Source organism: Watersipora subatra, chromosome 2 (assembly GCF_963576615.1).
Source record: "Watersipora subatra chromosome 2, tzWatSuba1.1, whole genome shotgun sequence".
Classification (NCBI taxonomy): Eukaryota; Metazoa; Bryozoa; class Gymnolaemata; order Cheilostomatida; family Watersiporidae; genus Watersipora; species Watersipora subatra.
In genome coordinates, this window is record NC_088709.1 from 28,198,187 (window position 1) to 28,223,737 (window position 25,551).

Genomic DNA, 25,551 nt, shown 5'->3' on the forward strand with positions numbered 1-25,551 from the left:
CTGTCTAAAGACACAGTTTAAGGCATTCACCTAGTATTTACTATAATAGGAGCCGTGTCCATCAATCTGTCTAAAGACACAGTTTAAGGTTGAGAAACAAGATTGCAGCATTCAGAGATCAAACCCGCAACATGCTGGTTGGCCACTCTGTAACTACCTTTGCTATTCTTTCACTTTTAATTGTTTTAGAATAATTGAGCACATACGTATCCTCTGCTCTTTATTGACACACCTGATGATCTCTCAAGACTGCCAGAATACTAGTAGTAATACTATTAACTTATTTATAGTGACAATAATGATAATAATACTAATAATAATTATTATACTTGAAGAAAAAGTATTAATGACAACTCACATCTTTCTTGGCTTGTTCCTCGGTGCAAAGAAGGTCTTTCTCTTCTTCAGTCAGTTCATCAGAGTATTGATGGTAGCGGTACGCTGGTCTAGCACCCTGTGGTGGCAGCGGAGACAACTCAGTTTTATCTTAAGGACAGCGTAGGGACAAAGGTTCAGCTTTGGTTTGTACTTAACAGGCAATCAGCTTCAAAGTTTGTCATACATGACATTAGCCAATATCGAGTGCGCAGTAGATATCCATAACAAATGCTTACAAACACTTCCCAAATTATCTATATTAATAACATCTATATTTCAAAGAGCCTTGTTATACTTATTTTAATCATGACTAGCTACTGTTTTAAAGATTCAAGTGTTTCAATACAAATGTTATTTATGGCTGCTATCTCAATGAAGTCTACATTTCTTATTACGCTATCTACAAGTTCTAAACCAAGGCCTTCCGATTAGAATGGCGATATGTTGTTCGCTGCAGTGAATCAATTGTAAAAACAAAGAGAGTGTATTTGTTGTCGCAATAACTTGCCTATGCAAATCCAAATTTCCATTTTTCTCATACATCAAAAATAATTATCACCCACTCACCCACTGAAATATCACTCAGCCACAAGGAACCACATATTGATCCAATAATACATGTAGCAGAGGAGAGGCAGGAAAAAGTCAAAGATAACAAAGTGAGTTGTTTTTTTATATGATACTGCTGTGAAAACATTGGACTCTTATTAGAATGGCATTCCAATAACATAATGCTTTTATATATTTCAAATATGTCTGTTTTTCTTATATTTCCAGCTGTTTTTGTTTCATTCTAAATGAGGGGGTGCGAGATTGTCCTCATCAGCCCTAGGGGAGTTTGGCTAAGAAAATGAATAGGGAAGCTCTGTTCTATAGCAAAGCAATATCAATGTGGTTAACCAAATGTTGTCTATAGTACCCAATGTTCTCAATGGCTACCATAGTATCTGAATGATATCTAGAGTTGTCCTCCCAATGTTATCCATATGCTCAATAGACAAACCCATACTTCTCACTGCCACTAAAAACAATCTCTGGGTTAAGTAAGACTGGAATCGTGAAAATTTACAAATGAGATGTTCTCCTATAGAGTTGATATCCAACTTTTCACTCAATACGATTAGAGCTGACTGTTTCCACAAGCACATGATGAGGACAAACTAGTGAGTTCATGTCTAAGATATAAAATGGCTCACCTGCAAGCACTTCAAGTCCTTCTTACTCAGCTCTGAAAGTAACTTGTTGTCAAACTCAAGTCGCGACTCAACAGTTTGAGGTTTGAACCTCATCGTTATCTGCTTAAATCGATAGACTCGCGGTAGCACTACAAGTGGAGACAACTCTAGAAAATGTTCAGATTTTATATGAATCCAAATAAATATGAATAACTTAAAGATTGGATACAACCACGAATTTACACTCCTATTACTAACAATGATATCTTCAACTCGTGGTTTCAGAAGTGTTTCTGAGAACAAATATTAAAGATGTCACGGGCTACAATGCTCTTAGATATACATAATATAATTATTTTTGTTGTATGATATTTGTATAGCAGCGCATGTGATTTTAGTAAAAATGTGTGATAGATAGAAAAATGTATAATGAACTTGAAAGTCCTAAAAACTTTAATTGTTAAAAGTACCAACATAAATGTAAGCTGAGAAGACAAATGAGAAAAACATGAGACAAACTGAACAATGAAATCAAGTCAAGTGTAAGCTCACAGCTTCTCAAGAAAGGTTCAACTTGATTAGCTGTGGTCTTAGAAGAACGTTAATAAAAAGTGAACATAGACAAAAGGCAGCTGGTATTATCAGGCTCTTACAATGAAGTTTCAATAAATTATAAACGCTTTTGAATCAGGTTACATGTGATGATAATTTATGAAATAAAATCATCCACGAGGTACTGTGGAAGCTCCAGAACACGTAAAAGTCAGCCATGGAAGGTCCATACTAACCAAGTTGACAAATATTGAAAAACAGAGACTGGCGAATATTCTTTAAAAACAAAAAAAATTTGAAAATACATCCTATAAGTTTAAGGCTTTCATCTCAATAAATACTTTACAGCAACCAAATTAATTTAGACAATCAAAGGCCTGAGAACTTACTATCACTAGAATCAATTTTGTGGAGGTTTTTGCCAATGCCCACAAGCAGTGAGCCTTTGGCATCTACAAACTCGAGGCTATGGGGTGTGGCATTGAGCTTCAGTTGCCTGCAAGTAAAGGAAATTGCCTTTACGAATGTATCAAGGCTTTAATGAGGAACAATTGGTGATTCATAGAGTTCAAAAAGACAGAGATTTGGCCATTCAGAACACATCATCAGATAATTTAATATTAAAATATTTTGTATTTGAAACATTTATATTTTATTTATATTTATAAAAAAAACTTATATTTTATTAAAATTACAATATATAAAATATTTTAGTAGCATTTAAATCAGTTTTTTTGCTGAGATTTGCTAAAGACTGCTTGTTTATACTTTATGAAAATAACTCGTGTAAAAAACGTTATGTTTAGGAGTTGTCCACTTTTGATTTTTACATAAACTTGTGGCGGTAAATTAAATATTTTTAGATTATTCATAGCAAGTTGTTAGTGGCTGTGCAGCTGTCAATAGTCTAACCAGAAATCAGTTGGATTTCATCAAACTGTCAATTAATTGATCGAATGAATAAAGGAAAAACAGTAACCAAAATATTTACATTAATATTATCTCACGTAAACAGGCCAGTTAGGTGAGTTATCTACTCTTACAACAATAGCCAAATCTGTCGCTTTTCTCACCAATCTCCAGTTAGGTGATTGACTGACAGAGTACAGACTTATCAGTGTTATTGATTTGGCAGAGAGAGTGATTTAAGGTGATATTACCCACAGAAGCCTAACCTTGTAGACACAAGCAAGTCTACTGATCGACTGTATTAACAGCTTTCCATCGACTGTGAAAGCACATGGAATAAAAAATTTATTTTTGAACTGAATATCATTTTGAGGCTTTTAGAACCCAATAAAAATAAACAGAAATGTAAAAGAGTGAATAGGTTTTTCACATTCTTTAAAAGAAGTGATGTTTTAAAGTTAATTAAAGAAACATAATAGTTTATGTATACCGAGGCTGATAAAGTGTGTGTATTTCATGAATAGCAAACCGAATAGTTTTATTGTAAAGCTTTTATTGCTAAGAAGAAGCTTTGTAGTCCCATCTAGTCTTTATCTTCATTACTAAGAATTTCAATCAGTATGTCATTAGAAATTAATATTCTGATGGCAGCCATATTTTATTTTTCAGTTGGTTAGAAGCGCTTTCAAGACATTCTCCAATACCTCAAGAACTAATAGGCCAATTGATTTAAAACATCTCGATTACACTGAAAATGCAGACCGCACTGAGCACCTAAAATTTCACAGTTCTGTTTAAACCAAAAGTGTAAAAAAACAAAGCGAAACTACACTGCCAAGTTTACTCAGGATCAGGTGGGAAAACAACTCCCCAAATTTTCACGGGTCTAGACTTCAAAATTCTGCCTTCTGTGTCACCACGAGTAACTCTCTTGGAATTGAACCCAAACCTGCTGTTCATAGACCAGACACTTCAGACCATTAGGCCATAGCTCCACCAGGGTAATAAAATAAACCATTTAAATAACAAAATGAAAGATAATTTCACAAGCCGTTAGGGAAAAACTTTCAACGGTAAATTTCTGGCAAGGGAAAATCAGACCTGACTAGCTGGTTCGTATCACTCCAAATCCTAATGGTTCCGTCGAGGCTTGCTGATGCAAAAAGTCTCATTCTCTGGCAGGCAGTCAGAGCTGTCACCGTGTCTGTGTGGTCCATCTCCGGGGAGTGGTCTTTACGCACTAAAACAGTATCTTTTAATAATGCAAGACTCCCAGGTAATCCAAGATAGTTTCACATTGTCTATGTAAGAGCTAATAAGATTGTTTCAACCAAAAGACAACCATAGCAGAGTGAGATAGATATGTTATATTATAACAGTGTAAATGGACAACAGATTTAAAAAAATTTAAATGTTTTTTAATTTTTTAAACTTTTAAAATTTTCTAAAATTTAAAAACTATTAAAAAACTTGATAGGCTAAAGATTTGCGTTTTTAGACGCTGACAAATAATGAGATAATACATACAGTTATAAAACAAATAAAAAGACAGGATGGGAAAAACTGTCCAGGAATAATACACGTAGATTTGCTCGGCTATATAGAGTAATAGCTAAGTAGTTTTTCTTGTTGTACATGTATATTGTTGATAGCATTTCATAAACTAAAGTGTGCACAACTCCAAATCAATTAACATACTCTTGTTGATCAAGTTGTAGACGACTACAGAGTAGGTAGCTGAGGCATGCTCATGGAAGGCAACTCCTAATTTTCCAGTCATGATGCACATGTGTAGAGGTGTTTGTGAGCAGTAGAAGGACATCATCGGAGAAAGCGCTTCCACAGCATATGGAAAGAGCCTCCACACTTTAATAACATTGTCTAAAATTAAAAAGCATTACCTCTGATGTTTGTCAAGTATAAGGGAAGTAAAGATCCAAATATGATACTTTACTCCACACATGACCTTATTTGGTAATAAAATCTCATCAAAAAATTTATTACTGTCTCTCAATAGTAAAAACAATAAAAACACATTTATGTCAATTTTAAAATGCTATAAAAACAATGCAAAAAGAGCAAGAACCAAATAAATCTAAAAACATAATATACAGATTGCCATGATATAAAGCAGAGATGAGCCTAGCTAATTTATAGTAATACAAGAACTATAATAAATTCTCATGGCAATGTCTGAAGAGAAATATAGCAGTTAGTGTAAAAGGAAACAATCACACACAGGTGGCGCTGTTCATGAGAGGGAAGGAAGAACAATAGAAATAGTAATGTGAATGTTAATAAAAAAAGAGAAAAAGAAAAGGGCGTAGAACAAAAGCTGAATGACCCTAAAATGTCAGCAGAGTCGGTGTCATAGTTCGAATGTTCAATGATTCCCAGAATTCCCAGAACCTCAGAAATGGCTATAGTTAACACCAGCTTTTGTTAATATGAATAAAAGGAATCTCAGATTATTTTCAGTAGCCGATCATATGTATAAAATAGCTATCAACCAGAAATAGTTCATTCTAGAAGCTATGTAAGTCTGCTAGAGCAATTTCGTGTTGGCAAATCAAAAACACCATGAAAATTTCATCACAAAATTTTAAAGTGCTTCAAAGAACCAGTTGAAAAAATTTGAACAAAAAAAATATCGTTGTAGTCTTATAACTGAAATATTCATCAAATTTATATTTACCCATCACAAGTCAAAGTTTAGGCTAAAAGAATGTTTTATTTGTTAAGATGAAATAATAAATAATAATAAGTGATAGTAGTAATAATAGTAATAAGTAATAATCATCAGCTGATCAAGCAATTTCAGTTTGTCTCACTTTACAAGATTAGTATTTGTATAATATTAGCAATACCAATACAACAGCGTATCTACATGTACATCTTCAGAATAATTTGTAATTATAGAATTAGAACTGATCAGATTACCAATTACCTCATCATTCAATAAACCAATCAAACATTTTCTCCTCACTTTTAACCAATCAAACGTCTCTTTATCGCTTGCCCAATCAAATTTTAGATAAAATACCCATTTCTCTATTTACTAAGCTAATCAATTGTGATTTCTATACTTAGCAGACCAACCAGTTACTATGGCAAGCTGAAATATTTTTCCTTATTGGAATAACCAAGCAGTGGGTCTTCCCATAGTTGACCAATCACACCAATTTTGTTTGATGATAACAATTAGGTACCCATGCTTTTTTGGTAATCTTTTTAATAAAAGTAATTATTTTTTATTAAAACTTAAAGATCAAAAACTGTCTAGCAACGCCTATTGTAAAACTTTTGCGGCAGGATGTTAGTAACATGACAGAGTCTGGCTATATTAACCAGTCCAGCAGCAGTCAATCAGCTTCCGTCAAAGAGTAAAAAGAAGTACAGAAAAGCCTGTCTAACTTTATTGGCACACCTCTGTACATAAACTGAGTAAAAGTATTAGCCAAGTCTGGTAGCACAGGCTTTGTTTGTACAGAAAATAGTGTTGTCAGTAGGAAAAGCAAACATAGAAATATCTAGCAGTTGACAGAAAAAATGATGGAGGTAACTTTGAAAAATACATACCATGACCAGCAGATATTATCATGTTAGAAAGTTTGGTTTTAGCTGTAAAGTTGAAGTTAGAGCATAACACATTACACGTGAGGCGGACAACTAAATATTTGAGAGTTGTCTTTCTTTTTACAATGAGAGAATAACTTCTAATTTACTGTAGCTGACATAAGCAACGGTAATTAAGCAACCAATAAACTAAATATTTTATGAAAATAATATAAACCAAAAATATACAAACTAACATCTATGAATTAATGATATTGTTGAATATTTCCATGGCAAATTATGACACATGTGTGCGATACACTAGGGCTATTGTGAAAACAGATTACGTATATTAAAACAAGTGTGAAATCTCAACATAGACATATAAAATGACATAAACAATCAAACTTAGACGTGTAATGTAAAACAGATTACAATTGTTAACCCGCAAAACAAGACAAGTCGCATTGTTTTTCTAAAGACAGCGTATGGCACAATATACTTGGGTTGTCCTGACATTTGCACCCAGCTGACCTGCATGTTTAGGTACGAGTCAGTCAGCTAAAAAGAAAAGAGGCATGACAACTCCGGCATTAAGTTCAATTAGTTCTAGTGAAGACTTTGTAAGCTTACCACGGCCGGCTGACATGACCTGGTCATCTGGGGAGTTGGCTATCATACTGAGGACACCCTTGCTGCCATGGCCCTCAATAGCAAACTCTACATCTCCTGTCTTCATGTTTATCACACATAGATAGCCATCCTTTCTTCCTATAGATTGAAAATTTTTTTCTAGTTTTACCAACTTCACTGATACCTATAATTACACATAAACGGCCATCTTTTCTTCTTGTAGGATACAAGTCTTTCCTATTCTTACCAACTTCACACATGTTTATCACACACAGACATTCACATTTTCTTCCTGTAGGATAGATTTTGTCCCTAATCTCCTCAATTCGGCTCGTTAATTACACACCAATAGCTATATTCTCTTCCGGTAGGATGCACTTTTTCTTACATTATTCCTAACTTCACTCGTGTTTCTTACACACAGACAGTTTTTTTTCCTGTGGCTACAAGTCTTCCCTAATCTTACCAATTTCACTTTTTTATCACACAGATAGCCATTTCTTTTCCTGTAGGATACAAGTCTTACCTAATCTTACCACCTTCATTCAGCTTCGCACAAAGTTTTGTTTGCAATAGCATATTTATATCTTAAAAGAGCTTTTCCAAAACCATAGTATTTTTTTATTTGCTGTTTTCTTGAGTGATTTGAGATACACAACTACTGTTTGATCTTTACATACGATTGCCTCAACATACAAATTTTTCGACATACAGCTATCAGTTACGAGCCAAGGTTGCGGCCAGCTGGCAAGCGTTTATCAAACAGTAGAAATTTTGTCGTTTTATCATCTATTACTTCAGCTAATATTTATCATCTATTACTTCAGCTAATATTCATCATTTATTACTTCAGCTAATATTTATCATCTATTACTTCAGCTAATATTTATCATCTATTACTTCAGCTAATATTTATCATCTATTACTTTAGCTAATATTTATCATCTATTACTTTAGCTAATATTTATCATCTATTACTTTAGCTAATATTTATCATCTATTACTTTAGCTAATATTTATCATCTATTACTTCAGCTAATATTTATCATCTATTACTTCAGCTAATATTCATCATCTATTACTTCAGCTAATATTTATCATCTATTACTTCAGCTAATATTTATTATCTATATCTTCAGCTAATATTTATCATCTATTACTTTAGCTAATATTTATCATCTATTACTTTAGCTAATATTTATCATCTATTACTTTAGCTAATATTTATCATCTATTACTTTAGCTAATATTTATCATCTATTACTTTAGCTAATATTTATCATCTATTACTTTAGCTAATATTTATCATCTATTACTTCAGCTAATATTTATCATCTATTACTTCAGCTAATATTCATCATCTATTACTTCAGCTAATATTTATCATCTATTACTTCAGCTAATATTTATTATCTATATCTTCAGCTAATATTTATCATCTATTACTTTAGCTAATATTTATCATCTATTACTTTAGCTAATATTTATCATCTATTACTTTAGCTAATATTTATCATCTATTACTTCAGCTAATATTTATCATCTATTACTTCAGCTAATATTCATCATCTATTACTTCAGCTAATATTTATCATCTATTACTTCAGCTAATATTTATCATCTATTACTTCAGCTAATATTCATCATCTATTACTTCAGCTAATATTTATCATCTATTACTTCAGCTAATATTTATTATCTATATCTTCAGCTAATATTTATCATCTATTACTAGAGTTGCCCCGATTTTGGTATCGGAATCGGTATCGGTGCCGATATGAGTGTCAAGTATCTGAATCGGTATCGGCCGATCTTTTCTTAAAAAATCTGAACCTGCCGATACTTTTTACAGATCAACCATTTAGCAGAAAACTGTATTTTAACCTGCTATACTAATAAAAATTCATCAGCTGTAAGCTTCTTACTTTTACTTAATGAATTTCAGGCCTGCCACACAATTTATTTCATGTCTATAGCCTGATCAACACAGCGAAGGAAACTTTTTAGCCAGAACGTAAACAAAAAGTGTGGTATTTCCCAATTACAGCGATAGGTTTTATTGCAAGCAATCACGAACAAGATAACAAAAATGGGAAACAAGAACGCAGTGTAATATTTCTATTTACTAGCATTACGAAAGTAATTTAAACAGTCGACGCATAAAGTTATCTATCACTCTCTTGATCCTGACGATACAATGAATCGTTTGTATTGTACAAAAAACGGTAACCCCAGTGGCGTATCGGTATGTAGCCTGTCCTCCAACATCTGTTGCAAGAGAATCCCCCTTCAGGACGCTTGGCTACATTGATAATGATGAAAGAAAAGAGACGTCTTACTGAGATAATTGAATCACTAAAGGTTTTTAAAGGAAACATTGATTTGCTATAAACTTGTACAGGCACAGCAGTTCATCTAACAATAGAAGAGGGACTTCGTTATCACAGATAGAACTGTACCACTAACAGTAATTACCTTTATTTACAAATTACAAGAAACATGGACTGTTTTGTTACTACATGCACGGTATGTCAGTATGTGAATATGTATATATTTTTTTCCATAAATGCAAACAAATAAATACAATAATATTCATGTTTTCTTTGCATTATGTTTGTATTTGCATAATAAAATGAGCTACTATCTATGCAACACAAAAGATCTGAATCGGTATCTGAATCGGATTATTTTTCAATTAGGATCGGTATATCGGATCGGTATCTGAATCGGCTGGTGAATTTAGAATCGGGGCATCTCTATCTATTACTTCAGCTAATATTTATCATCTATTACTTTAGCTAATATTTATCATCTATTACTTTAGCTAATATTTATCATCTATTACTTCAGCTAATATTTATCAACTATTACTTCAGCTAATATTTATCATCTATTACTTTAGCTAATATTTATCATCTATTACTTCAGCTAATATTTATCATCTATTACTTTAGCTAATATTTATCATCTATTACTTTAGCTAATATTTATCATCTATTACTTCAGCTAATATTTATCATCTATTACTTCAGCTAATATTTATCATCTATTACTTCAGCTAATATTCATCATCTATTACTTCAGCTAATATTTATCATCTATTACTTTAGCTAATATTCATCATCTATTACTTCAGCTAATATTTATCATCTATTACTTTAGCTAATATTTATCATCTATTACTTTAGCTAATATTTATCATCTATTACTTTAGCTAATATTTATCATCTATTACTTCAGCTAATATTCATCATCTATTACTTCAGCTAATATTCATCATCTATTACTTCAGCTAATATTTATCATCTATTACTTCAGCTAATATTTATCAACTATTACTTCAGCTAATATTTATCATCTATTACTTTAGCTAATATTTATCATCTATTACTTCAGCTAATATTCATCATCTATTACTTCAGCTAATATTTATCATCTATTACTTTAGCTAATATTCATCATCTATTACTTCAGCTAATATTCATCATCTATTACTTCAGCTAATATTTATCATCTATTACTTCAGCTAATATTTATCATCTATTACTTCAGCTAATATCTATCATCTATTACTTTAGCTAATATTTATCATCTATTACTTCAGCTAATATTTATCATCTATTACTTCAGCTAATATCTATCATCTATTACTTTAGCTAATATTTATCATCTATTACTTCAGCTAATATTTATCATCTATATCTTCAGCTAATATTTATCATCTATTACTTTAGCTAATATTTATCATCTATTACTTCAGCTAATATTTATCATCTATATCTTCAGCTAATATTTATCATCTATATCTTCAGCTAATATTTATCATCTATATCTTCAGCTAATATTTATTATCTATATCTTCAGCTAATATTTATCATCTATTACTTCAGCTAATATTTATCAAGGTGAGAAATTGAGGAAACTTGAGTATTAAATAGAAAGTCAAATAATAAACAAACCTCTTTAGGTGAAGAATAAATTCTTGGTATAAAAATTATAAATTACTAGAATAATAAATTACAACAACATTGTTCAACGAATTGAAATGCTAATCAAAATGAAAGAGTTTAAGAATTTGTAATAGTTACATGTATTTCTGCCGGCAGATAATAAAATTCAGCTTTGTATGACGAGTTACACAGTGACTGTAGTTCAACACCTCTCAATCGTTTGTCTGTTTGTTTGTTTGTCTGTTTGTTTGTTTGTTTGTTTGTTTGTTTGTTTGTTTGTTTGTTTGAGCAGCTCACCAGACTTGAGCTGTCAGTTTATTATTTTAGCTCATATTGCGAAATAGCATGCCTCTAACTCTTTATCCAAAATTATTTCAAAACATGACAATAAAGGTTTTTTAATATTTTCAGTTTTGTAAATAAAAGTAATGATGATGAAAATTGAAAAGAATCAAAGACATTAAAAATATATAAAATGATTCCCTTCAATTTTTGCATAGCTAAGATAGAGTAAGTTACAGTGCATATTTCTCTCATTACCTCTCCAGCTGCACCTACACATCTACAAATCTACACTTTCAATTTCACCTCTCTTTGGTACAGGAACAATAAGTTTTTTTCTATTGAATATTACTTTATTAATTTAGCTTTTACATATAATTTAGCAATTTGATAGTTAGCTTTCAATGCTGTGCATGTAACTACCTGAAGTAAATGTTTTTGGCTAAAAAACAAATTAGTTCGTATTCTTATAGAAATATTTGCTCCCGCATAAAATAGTTTTTAATTTAAGAAACACGTCTCGGGTTGAATTAATTTCATGGGCAGAAGTTTGACCGCTGATGGAACCACAGAGGTGAATTTGTTAATCAGCATAATGATAAAATTTAAAAAATTTGCAAAGACTGTTTATTCTCACTGGTCTCACTACCAGCACGTACAGCGTAATATGTAGATCAGAAGAAAGTCCTGCTTCAAAGGTTGTTATATGTCGGTAAATCAAGAACTCCTTTGTAAGTTACCTCCGTAATCAACTAATCAAACAACATACTAGAGAAGGATAGACAAGGACTCATAAATGTGATATTGGAGTTGTGTGATCATAACAAGTTGGCTAAGATTTTACTGAGCCTTTTACTTGGGCAAACTTCTCAAACATGTCTCAGACATCACATGACCTACCTCCAAGCATTCTCAAACATGTTTCAGACATCACATGACCTACCTCCAAGCATTCTCAAACATGTTTCAGACATCACATGGCCTACCTCCAAGCATTCTCAAACGTGTTTCAGACATCACATGATCTACCTACAAGCATTCTCAAACATGTCCCAGACATCACATGACCTACCTCCAAGCATTCTCAAACATGTTTCAGACATCACATGACCTACCTCCAAGCTTTCTCAAGCATGTTTCAGACATCACATGACCTACCTCCAAGCAGTAGAGTTCGGTCTTGCTTTTTATTTGAAACTCGCTGAGGAGTTGATCTTCCTGAGCTGGAATCCTCCTCAGCCTCGTCTACTGCCTTCTCAAGATGCTTGGTAGTAAAGGCTCTTGCAATGTTCTTCCATGGGTTGGTGCTTTGGTTTCCAATCACATACTCGTATATGAGCAAATAGTTACAGAACACTGTAATAAAGGGAAATGTCGAGTAGTTACAGTACATTGTAGAGAAGCAAAATATTAGGCAGCTACAGTATGCTGTAATAAAGTGAAATATTGCATAGCTACAGTACATTGAAAGAAAAGAAAAATATTGCATAGCTACAGTACACTGTAATAAAACGAAGTATCGGGTAGCTACAGTACACTGAAATAAAGGGAAATAATGGGTAGCTACAGTACACTGTAATAAAGGAAAAATCAGGTAACTACAGTACACTGTGATAAAAATAAATATCAGGTAGCTACAGTACACTGTAGTAAAGCAAAATATCAGGTAGTTACGGTACACTGTAATAATGAGAAATATCAGGTAGCTACAGTAGTGTAGTGAAAGAAATTATTGGGTAGCTACGGAGCACTGTAATAAAGCAAAATATCCGGTAGCTACAGTACACAGTAGTGATGCACAATATCTGGTACACTGTACAATAATAGTACACTGTAGTAAAGGGAAATATTGGATAGCTACAGTACAATGCTATAAAGGGAAATATTGGGTAGCTACAGTATACCGTAAAAAAAGCAAAATATCAGTTTGTTACAGTACATTATAGCAGAGAAAAATATCAAATGGTATTTATACCTTAGGCTTGAAAACAATGTTTAATGAGATGAACATTTTTACTTCATTAACAAGCTCTAGCAAAATGAAAAGCAAAAATCAGTCCAAGCACCTTGTAAATAGTACACTGACATGAGTAGTAACAGATGGCCCCTTCCTATCTGAACATAACTAGAACAAAAGATAATAAGAGCAACAGACAAATTAGCTAGTGTTATAAAATAGCTTAGGAACTTACGGGAAGTCTCAGAGACGTGCCATTGAGTTAAAATGGTACTCGGGTTGGTGCTCGTGCAACATTTCAGTATAACACCCCCTTCCACAACCACAAAAAGTATTTCTGCAAGATAAAACAACTTCAATTTAATAAGCAGTTGCCTTTAAAAGACTATTTCTCTGTGAACTTGCAAATGACTTGCTCAATGCCGGTTCTAAAGGGTTTAGCAACAATTTTATATATACACATAACATATATATTTATCTGAGATATATATATCTATTTATCTCAGATATATATATATATATATATATATATATATATATATATATATATATATATACAGTCAAACATGGATAACTCGAACTTCACGGGACCGAGCGAAAGTGTTCGAATTATCAGAGCGTCCAAGTTATCAGAGCACTGTCACAAGTCCATGTATTTACTTATTTATTAGTAGATACATGTACATATACAAACTATAATATAAATCAAAAGCACAAATGGCTTGTTTCAAATTAAATGCTTCTAATGTAAAGTTTAAAACGTTTTTATCAAAAAGTATAGAGATTTTTCTATCACTTGAGATTGGTTCGTTGTTTGAGGTGATGTTATTGCCAGGACGTTTTTTAGATTGACATTGGCAAAACTTGATCGTTGTTGAAATGCTCAAAAGAAAAGACATCTTTTTCTTTTGAGCGTTTTACCCACGATCAATTTTGCCGATTTTTCTTGAAGTTTATGCAAAGATTACCTTACTTTACCTCGCTTCCGAAGGGCGATCGCTAAGCGGATGTTTAGTATAAATCAAATTTCACCAAACCTTTAGAAAAGTTGTTGACAAAAATATTTTGCCGATGGTGGTAATAACGACGCTTATGAAGTATGAAATGTTGAAGTTTACCTCTATGGCTTGGAATAAAGTGATTTTCTAAAGCGATAACAACCGTTTCGATAGCCGTTGGGAAAAAAACAGTTCGAGTTGACAGTGTTGAGTTCGAGTTATCTAAAGCCATTTATCATTACGTGGGAACGGGCCAAAGAAACCGTTCGAATTAACCATGTGTTCGAGCTATCCGTGGGCAAGTTATCCATGTTTGACTGTATATTTATCTCAGATATATATATATATATATATATATATTTATTTCAGATATATATATATTTATCTCAGATATATATATAACCAAATGTACATATATACACCAAATTTATAATTATATATATATATCAGTGTTTGTCTTTTTCACTCTTTATTAAACCTTGTGTCTAGTTGTAGCAATTGAAAAATTTGCATGGCACTGGATTTGATCTCAGGACCTACAGATCTAGAGGCGGGGAACTTAACCATTAAGCTACTCCGAACACAAAGGAATCATTGGGCAAATAGTCATTACATCAGTTAAGATACTCACACTTAAAGCGTTTGCTTGGAGTTATACGTATAACTAGCACTGTTGACATGTAACGATTGTTAAGCTGGCCCAAAATACTGGTATTGTTTTAGTTAAGATTTTAGTAAAGATTTAGCTTTCTAGGTGAGTTACTCAAATTCATTATGTAATTATCCTATTACTCGCACAACGCCGGGCATCTAGTTAGAATATATATACATATATATTTATACATATATACATATGTCCGAGTACATACCCATATCAGCTAGCAAACACGGCAACATTTTACAATTTTTGTGCCAAAAATATGTTTGTCAGAAATATTCCAAAAGTTTAAACAAGCAGAGAAAACATTACTATATTGTAAAAAAGTAGTCTGTTTAATGTATTATCTAAGAATATAATAATATAAGTATATAATGCGGCATATTGACTTGCTGATCTGAACAATACTATGAAAACTTAATAATGAAAAGAGAACGCTGTTAAGAAGACATACATATACAACCAAAACGTCTTTATTCATCCTTCACCTTTTTACCTGCAAGGCCTGTTATTCCATGAGAAAATCTACCATGTGGTTTAGCCAGACAATATATACCTTTCTCAACACATATATTAAATCTTATGATATATCTCCTAAAACTTTAAGGCAACATCTTACCGTCAGCAATAGAATATGCGGTGTCAACTATGGTGTACTTTTTGGGGTCCAGCAAGAGAGTAGTGACGACCTCTCCTGTATATGGGGCGAGTATTCTGACAGTTGAATCACTGCAGATGGCTACAGCTCTCATTGGGAAATTGGGATGGACAGTGCATTTTATCGATATTACCTGCTGCCTATAAAGAGAGACAAAAACATGGTGCAGCGATTAGGCAAAAACCGTCAGGTTCTGTTTTCAAATGAAAAGCAATAAGATAAAAGATAGCAACAAATGTTGCAAAATGTTGCCTCTTGAAGATGCACGACACCTCACAAAGAGTTTTATGGTAAGTTTAGCACACCAAGTGAACCAGCCTCAGTACAATACATCAGGTTCTGTTTTAAAAACTGCATCAGCATAAATCGAACTTATAAAGAGCAGCTTTTGAAGATGTATTACCACTGAAAGTTGACTATGAAAGAATTACCGTAAAACCTCTGATTGAATGCTGCCTTTATTTGAATGCCACCTCCATTTGACTGCCACTACAGGAGAAGGGTTGAAAAATAGAGAACCACCCTTTAACTGAACTCCACCTCCATTCAACAGCTACTGTAGAAAAAGGGTCGAAACGTAGAGCCCCACCCTTTAATTGAACGCCACCTTCATTTGACCGCCACTTTGACCTTTTTTGATCTTTACGAATTCATAATAGCAAGTGATCAGTAGAAAAGTGTCCACAAAGTCGTACTAATAATGACTCGATTACATCCATAAAATTAATTCTTTCGTTGTTTCTTTTTGTAGCGAAGTCCGTTTTCCAACTCCAAAAGCTATACCTATTCGTTTTTTTCACTAAAACTTTGAAAGCAATACCAGAAATAGTTAATAACTGTATCAGGCTAACAGTAGCTCTTTGTTCAACACCGCCTTGACACTTTGACGTATGTGAAAATGGTGTACATTTACGATTATATATGAGCGACCAGTTTTAGGTTAAAAGTTGTGCTTAGCGTGCATGCGGCTAAAAGTATATCTTTGCACGAAATGCAACGCGTAAAAGTTTTGCTCAGCTCAAAAATTGGTTAAACGATAATATGACTAGTTCAGCAGTGAACTAGGTGCAGAAGAAGAGTTGAGGTCAGAAGACATTGTGGAAGGTATTGGACAGGCAGAAGAATCAGAATGGAATTGGCTGAGCAAACGATGCTAATATTTTCGTTTCAAAAATGTTAATTTTTGTTTCTGGCTGTATCACAAGTATGGTTCGTTTATGTCACTTGTTCTTGAATATATATTTGTAGCATTTGAAAAACTATTATTATATAACTTATAAATTTTTAGATTTATAGCATATTATTTGATAGCATCATTGCGGTTATCTTAACACGCCTTACAATAGATCGACCCTCATAACTCCTCTTCTAATGCTCATAAAAAGTCAGTTTTGGCTTTAACAAACATATAAATGAGTGCAATGAGCTTTTATGCAAAATTGTTATATATAATTATAAAATATAAAAATATTCTTTCAAATTTAGAATGAAAGAAAAAAATTGAAGCTCCAACAAATTGCAAAGTAGGGCACAAGCTAACATATCATCGCAGGTTAATTGCAAGCAATAGATATCAACTGATAGAGATATTTCTCAGCTTCCCAATGCATACTTATCTAGAGATCTTTGACAAGTTAGAGGTGAGTTAGCAGATTTATTGCATCAGAAAGGGTTAATGTCACTCTGTCTGAAGAAGAGTGCAAAATATAGGCGACATTTACTTCGACCGTAAATGGGTTAAATTTATCTTCCCAAAATTCTGGGGAGCAATTTAAAAAATGCAACGCCAGCCTCTATTTGAATGCCACCTCTATTTGACCGCTACTGTAGGAGAAGGGATGAGCACTAGAGCGCCATGGCATTCAAATAAAGGTTTTACAGTTTGCATCAGCAACAGTGCACATAGACAACCAACTCACAGATGCATAGACTCATACAGTGCATAAATATAACGTATTACAGCATTTACCCGACAATGGTATGCACTCTATGTAGATCGTCGACAGTCCATAGATGAAGCACGTGCTCTGAGAAGGTGCAAAAGTTTCTTTCACCGAGACTTGTGAATATTCCGATTGCTTGCTCATCCAGCTGTTGCCTGGGTACAAAAAAATGAACATGACAGCTGTTGCCTGGGTACAATAAAATGAACATGAATGCTATTGCTTGGGTACAAAAAAATGAACATGACAGCTGTTGCTTGGGTACAACAAAATGAGCATAACTGGTTCTCTTTTATCTATGACTGCGTGATGAGTCATAGTAGATGCGGGTTGTGAAGAATGTAGACTGCTAACGATTGTCTTATTATATATAGGTCAAATAATAGGACATAAGTAATGAATAATCGTAGAATTATTTGATGAGCTACTTTAAAACAATAATTAATGAGAATAGAGAAATAGGCAATCAGTAGAGGTTATTTTGAGGTCAGTGCTAGCAGTTTCCCTTGCAGCTTTTTAGTGGCTGTTCGAGTAAGGAATGCAATGTACTATTTTATTTTTATGAGAAATACCTTTAAAATGGAATCATTATTGTTCTTATGGATAACATTACTAACCTGTTTCTCTGTTTCTAAGTCAAATACAAATAAAACAGGTTTCAATATCAAAAAGAAAAAAAAGAATGTTACATGCGTTGTTTTAATTTATGAAAATTATGAAACTTTAATCCTCAGAAGAAGGGCTCAAGAGAAAATAAAGAAATAAACAGGAGGAAGAAGAAATAGAGTTTTTTATACTAAATCAGAAAATATTTTCTATCTGTGTATGAGTAAAACATCCTTATATGATTGTATATGTGATTAAAACATCCTTTTATGATTGTATATGAGATAAAACACTATTTATATGATTGTATATGTGATTAAAACATCCTTATATGATTGTATATGAGATAAAACACTATTCATATGGTTGCACATGTGATCAAGAATAAGACTTCATCACCTACAAATGAATTAGAAACCTTGAATGGGTTAGGCATTTATTTGTTAAACCTACTTGTCAACCTATAAACCTACTTGTCAACCTGGTCCAACACCTCTAGATTCCAGACGCGCAATGTCTCATCATTGCTGATGGAAATAAATTGTGGACTCCATGGATAGACAGCCAGCCCCTTGACTCGCTTAGTGTGACCCACAAACACAAACTGAAGTTTCCAGTCTTCTGACCAGACCTTGACTAAAAATAAAAAGAGATTATCGGTAAGTAGGTAATATTTATAAATTAATATTATATAATTATATTATTCGTTATATTATTACTAGTACCCTGGCAGTCTAATGTGCTGTGTGAGAGATCGTCAGGCATGCCAATAAAGCACTGAGAATAAGTATTGGCACTATAATTCCTACATGTCTGAACTTAAACAGTTGGTGCAGGTGGCAGCTTGCTGACCGGCCATGTTGAATGCTGCGAGTTCAAATCCCATTTGATACAATCTTTTAACCTCAGAAAATGGCTTTGGCGACGGACACTCATTATAATTATTACAGTAAAGACTAGATAAATGCCCAGCAGTAGCATTAACAGGTAATAAAATAATTACTTAATATATTTTACTCACTTAAACGAGTTTAAATATTTATTATAATAAGAGCCGTGTCTGAAGCCAACTTAATAATCATTACGTTACGCGTAATGATCAAGTGTGCTAGTTAATAACCAATAGTATTTCCCCACGCGCTTTAAACGCGAGTATTGTAACCGATGTAATAAGTATGGCCACAATTATTCCATTAAATAGCAGTGTAGCTGCTTGGCCTAGTGGTTAGCATGCCTCACTGTAGAGGTTGCTGAGCTCAAATGCAGCGCAAAGCAGATTCTTCATCCCTATAACTGGACACACGAATGACAGATAGACAAACACTGAAACTTACATACACGTATATGAATTGGTCTTTCCATAATAATGAAAGCCTTTATTTATTACAGAACTTTCTCTTTCAATTCACATAGTTTTATCCAAAGAGAATCTATCAGGATAATTTACTCTCCTATCGACCAGCATTATCAAGTAGTTGGTACCCAAGTAAAAACTATACTCAGTAAGCTGTTAAAAGTTTGTTTTGTGGCAACAGAAAACTATTTCACTCATCTTGGTGTGAATTTGATGCTAATATACGTGAAAAGTGAAGAAAAACATATTCTAAATTCAAACTATAAAGCAGTCAGCAATGCACGGCAACGTTAGAGGAAATACTCAAAGGTCTGCCAGCATGGCACACATTGCTAGTATGGCATGTAAAAACTACTTTTCTGGATCAGTATTGGCACACTAGCGATCTTGTTTACATCAGACTAGGCAAAGACTAGTATACTTCAGGTAGAAAAGAAAAAGGGCACACGAATTTGTTCTTTATGTCAGAGCGATTTTAATAAAACCTGCTTTAAAATCTTCATTCATCATCACAAACAAAATGTGGGTTTCTGGTCATAAAATAAGGACCTTAGTTTATTGAGATATAAAACATGCTCAAGCATATTGATTCGCAAAATTTGTTATTAAAATAGCTCCTTGTCATTCAAACCACTTGTATAAAATTTAATAGTGGTTCATGCGATGTAGAATTTTCTCAATTTATTGCTCAGCCAGCATTCTGCTAACGGCGTTGTTCACAGAGTTCCATGCAACAGGAACAATGTGTCAGTGAAATACAACATCCTTTGTTCCTGATGAATGAACCATAAATATATCGCTAGTGCATCACAAGTAATCAATATAAAACATAAAATACTCAGTTGAATTTTATACTCTAGTCACTTGTTAGACTGAACATGCGCAAATCAGGGGCCAAAATGGAATAAATAAAAAAGGGGAGACGACTTACTTGATCCGTCATCAGATCCAGTTATGAGGTATTTCATTGGATTGAAAAAAGTTATGGCGCTTATTTCTCGTTGGTGGAGATTCTTCTGACTGGTCACCATTTGTGTGTCTGCCACGGTGAATACCTGAATGTATACATATATTCGTATAACAGTACATATATTCATATTAGTATGTATCTTTTAGTTTCGTTTTACAACTCAAAGGTGAGATATCTTACACACTGCATAGGAATCTCACTAAAGCGTTATAATATCTCCACAATAATGATTACTGCAACCTACAATAATAAGTCATTACAGAAGTGGCACAAGAAACCAATGCATATAAAACTGTGTTTGTAATTAAAAGCAGTTTTTAAGTAAATATTCTATTTACTGGCATCTATAACAATATATTACAATTTATTGTTAACATGATAATAAAATTACATGCCTTCTAAAAAACATTTACATATCTTGTGATTTTAGTGAAACTAAAATTACATTAAATTACATAAAATTAATTTCTTACATGTGATCAAAGTCTACTTATATGATTGTATTTCTGTTTATAGGGCGGCCATATTTCTGTTTATAGGGCGGCGCTATTAGATGGCCATATTTTATGCACTCTTTAATTTTCTATCAAATATTTTTATAACATGAAACTTCATCACAAAGCTGGATGACAAGTATGAATATAGCTCATACTTACAGCTACACAGTTTTGAAAAGCCACAAAACATTTCTGTGTTCTGCTGGGCGTGTCTTCAAGAGCTATTAGCTCTAGCTCCTCCCCTTCCAGGATTTCATTTTCCATCCTACTATGTCGAGATATGAGATGACGATTCCCAAACCGGAACACGTACGACTACAGTACACCGGAGTTCAGTAGTATGTCAGAGGTGAAGAGATGATTGAAAAAATGTGCTCTAAGAATGACATTAACAAAAAAATGTTTCATGGTGAACTACCGTCAAGAGTGAATTTGATTTAGCAAGAAACGTGTAAGCTTTGTTTAATGTATTTTACACAGCAATAAAGCCTTCACTGTACATCTCACACACTGACAAGAAACTCCCTGTTTTAATGACTTTTACCTACAATGTACATAGCTCACGAAATGCCTTTCACACCGTGACATGAACACACAGGCATTAGAATTTAGTCCAAGGTCTTTTAAACAATTACCACTTTTTCAATAACGCCATACAAGAAGAGTTTGCGAAACTTACCTGTAAGTAACCGTTGCCACAAACAATGAGCTCCTCCTTAGACTCATTGTAAATCACTTGATAAACTTCACTAGGGGCTTCAGTTTGGGAATAGAGCTCAAAGTCGTGGCCATACATCTAAAGCATTAGTACAAATATGACGGACTAGTTCCCTCATAAAGAGTAACATGGACTGATAGTGGATGGAAGGGTAGTTGCTAGCAGAAAAAAACTCGCAAAGAAATGCATAGACTGAAGCTGAATTTTCCATTCAAAGAGACTACGTGATAACCTGCCACTTTTACTCTGATGAGACAACTTGCCACTTTTACTCTGATGAGACAACTCCATGTTGTATTAAAAAAAGTGGATGCCATTTAAATTTATAATAATAATCTTACACAATGTAATTGGAGGTATTACTGCAAACAGGTAATGTTTGCAAATGTCAAGATGTAAAAATACAAATGAGCAAATCAGTGAAAAAGACTGATCTGCAATTATGAGGTAACAGAACAGGGATATCTACAGTTGAAGTTGGAGACCATCACAAAAAACAGATGCTCAAAGCCAGATCACAGTTTAGATTCATCATAAGCTTGATTTTAAAGTTCTAACATATGAACTCAGTAGAAGACAGCCTGTAACAGACACCAACCAGCCCTCGACTCAAACAAGCTGCACTGAGAGAAAATCAACCAGTCAAAGGCTGGCCAAAAAAAGACAAACACCCGGCTTAGCCCGAGGGCTGGGCCTAAGTGTTTAAAAAAGTGCGCAAGACACAGTATCTGAGAAGCGCTCAAGCTAGACGGTTGTATTTTGTATAGATGCTACCTTGTACCCCATTCTACATTGTATTTTAGCATACGGTACTGGTAAAATATATTTTTACATTACAAGTCGAAGTGGCTGGTTCTCTTGGTGTGTAGAAGTAAGGGAAGCACAAGTTCCTTCACAAGCTTAAACAAATCTTCCAAAGCCTCACAGTGCTTTTTTACTCGCATAGATTTTCAGCAAAATGTTCTGACTCAAGATTTTGGGAAGGTTTTAATCCCAATCAGGATTTCTTGCTAACTCATTACAAAAGAGCTAATCATAGAGTTATCATAGAGTTCATAGAGTTACCATAGAGCTTATTATAGAGTTCATAGAGTTATCATAGGGTTCATAGAGCTTAGCATAGAGTTTAGACAAATAGAGATGAACATTTTCATCAATATGATCAGATCGTCTCAGCTTTTCCGTAGTCAATGAGAAACTCACATAGAGAGAGGTATCTTTGTGTTTCCAGCCAACATAGGAGTTGATGTGTTTGATATGACAGAGCCTGTTAATGTCCTCCGAGGGCATCACTATGTCTTTCTTCATACCTGAGCTGTGGAATATCCGAATCGCATCCTTATCCATAGAGATAAACTCCTGCAAAAGCCAAGGCACCCAAAAAAGAAGTACATCTTTAAGTATAAAATATATTGAATTGCTTTGTTAATGTTGGTCTGTCATTTTTATCAAACCTTTTCACCTTGATAAGACCGCAAATAACAGTCTGTAAATAATCAAAGTAATGTTATTTGTATTTTTTAAAGTTTCAGTGTTATATAAATTGTTATTATGTGATGGAAAGCAACTGTAGCCTAGTGGTATAGAACACCTGACCTGTCAGCAACAGGTTTGGGTTCAATTCCCAAAAAGGCCACCTGTGATGACAAGAATTACATCCAACCTCTCTGCAACCGGACGTGGCTTCAGTCATCAAGGTTCCCTTGCCACAGGACTCAGACATGCTCACAGAGACATTTTTCGTGCAATAATGATCTTACAAACAAGCACACAGCCTCTGCTTGTAGTAAGCTAAGTAAACATCACACTCGGTCTCACGCAATTCCAAACAGAATGAAATTGTTTAAAATATTTTAGGAGAAATGCCAATTAGCAAAAGGCAAAGGAGGTATTAACATCGTATGATCATTTGCAACATTGCAGTTGATTTATAAAACTGTTTTTTGTATTTTTTGAAGAGCTTCCATAAAAAATAGTGCAAGCTAAGCTGGAGTCATACTATGGAACTCATAGTCTAAGTATACTGAGAAGTCTAAATATGTAAAAAAGATCACAACTAACAAGCGTGTCAAAGTTGTGCAACGATTCCATTGATTCTGTTCACCCTTAATCTTTGCGTTGTTGAAGTGTGACAAAGAGATGATGTGGGTGAGTGTGAGCAATCTCACTCACTCTCACTCTCTCCCACTCACTCACACTCACTCGCTCGCTCGCACTCACTCACTCACACACTCACTCACACACTCACTCTATCACTCACTCTCACTCACTCACACACTCTCACTCACTCCCTCACACTCACTCACTCGCTCGCTTACTCACACACACACGCACGCACACGAACGCACACACACATCAGGTCCTACTGCTAAGACTCCTATTAAACTGGCAACCCTCTGGCATCCAATCATAACAAAAACAAAAAAATCATACAATCTACTCATACTAACTACTTGCAATTAATAAGAGGTTTGCTTACAATGCTGAACTGTAATACCATCAAAACAGTTCTTCTCATTTCGATGCTACCAAAAGAAATAGTTTCCTGGTTTCTAATTTGTTCAAATCAATTTCTAAGCAATCAAACCCCTGCATAGCAATTTGATTTTTGCGTATGTTAAAACCATCATATATCAGAGCAGATAACTCCATAAAAACACCATACATTTAATTCGTTTAGTTCATTTCACAGCTTTATATATGTAATCAAAAACTTATTAAAGCATTTATAACAGGTCTTTAACTTGTTATAAATTCTTTAATATATACTGAGATAATAATGCAAATCAATTGAATAAATGCATTATCAAAAACAAAGCAAGGGTTAAAAAATAATTTAATATAAATGTGTTCAATAAAAATAGGTTTTTAATGTTACTTTCTGTTAGAGACACACAAGCAAAAGTGTAAGCTAGATGTGTGAGTGATAGGAACTTATAATGTAACTTATTCTAGTTTAAACCAAGTAAACTTTAAACTTATTTAGCATACTTATATTGTTTATGGTTGTTTTTCCATCTTTAATATCTTCATTCATAAATTTTAATGTTTTGAGAAGCTCGAACTTCATATATTAAAAATTACAACCAGTGTACAGTCAACAATTTTATTGAATTTTAAATTGTAACGTTTGTTAAAAAATTCATCAACTGAGACAATCATAAGTAAAAGCTGGCCTGGACATGCAACTAGGCTCTTCGGTGAATATGAAAACTATCAGCAGACCAACTAAGGTCGTGCTCATCTCCCGCCACACTTATAGGTTAGAAAAAATAAGTACTTTGGGTGGGAATCAAACGCAGATATTCACCGTAGCAGGCAGGTACACTAATAACTTAACTACTCAACCAGCTAACTGGCTTGTGGAACAATTGAGAAGATAGCAATTACACATGATGAACTCTCACAGCACAAGAGACTGTCGGCGCATTAGTAATAATAATAACTTGGGACATATGAAACTGATTCAAAGAAATTTACAATAAATGAAGAAATTCAAATTAATAACAATAATCAGACCTATTTTGGCCAGCAGGTTTGCATCTTAGAAGTTTTAAAATTAAAACAACAGCATGGAAACTGTTTTTAAATCCACACATAAGCATCTTAAAAAGCTAGTAACTTACAATCTCATGAAAACAATATTAACTACTTTGTTAACATGGCAGACACTCAACAGTGTTTCGTCAGTAGACACATTTCTAGTTCATCTATGGTGCTCATAGGTAGGTAGCACTTATCTGTTGGTATGCTCATCA

At 33.6% G+C, this 25,551-nt stretch overlaps 1 protein-coding gene across 1 annotated transcript in view; it reads right to left on the reverse strand.

The window, feature by feature from the left end:
* LOC137388100 (uncharacterized) overlaps positions 1-25,551 on the reverse strand; it is a 66,755-nt gene that overhangs the window by 39,737 nt on the left and 1,467 nt on the right. Inside the window, exons 3-17 of the mRNA XM_068074612.1 lie at positions 22,997-23,152; positions 21,755-21,871; positions 21,235-21,390; positions 20,540-20,663; positions 18,728-18,890; positions 17,675-17,803; positions 15,667-15,845; positions 13,627-13,728; positions 12,593-12,790; positions 7,203-7,340; positions 4,713-4,895; positions 4,116-4,254; positions 2,495-2,601; positions 1,575-1,702; positions 359-454 (exon numbers count right to left, since the gene is read on the reverse strand). Of these exons, the coding sequence (XP_067930713.1) occupies positions 359-454; positions 1,575-1,702; positions 2,495-2,601; positions 4,116-4,254; positions 4,713-4,895; positions 7,203-7,340; positions 12,593-12,790; positions 13,627-13,728; positions 15,667-15,845; positions 17,675-17,803; positions 18,728-18,890; positions 20,540-20,663; positions 21,235-21,390; positions 21,755-21,871; positions 22,997-23,152 (2,115 nt within the window). The remainder of the gene's footprint in view (positions 1-358; positions 455-1,574; positions 1,703-2,494; positions 2,602-4,115; positions 4,255-4,712; positions 4,896-7,202; positions 7,341-12,592; positions 12,791-13,626; positions 13,729-15,666; positions 15,846-17,674; positions 17,804-18,727; positions 18,891-20,539; positions 20,664-21,234; positions 21,391-21,754; positions 21,872-22,996; positions 23,153-25,551) is intronic.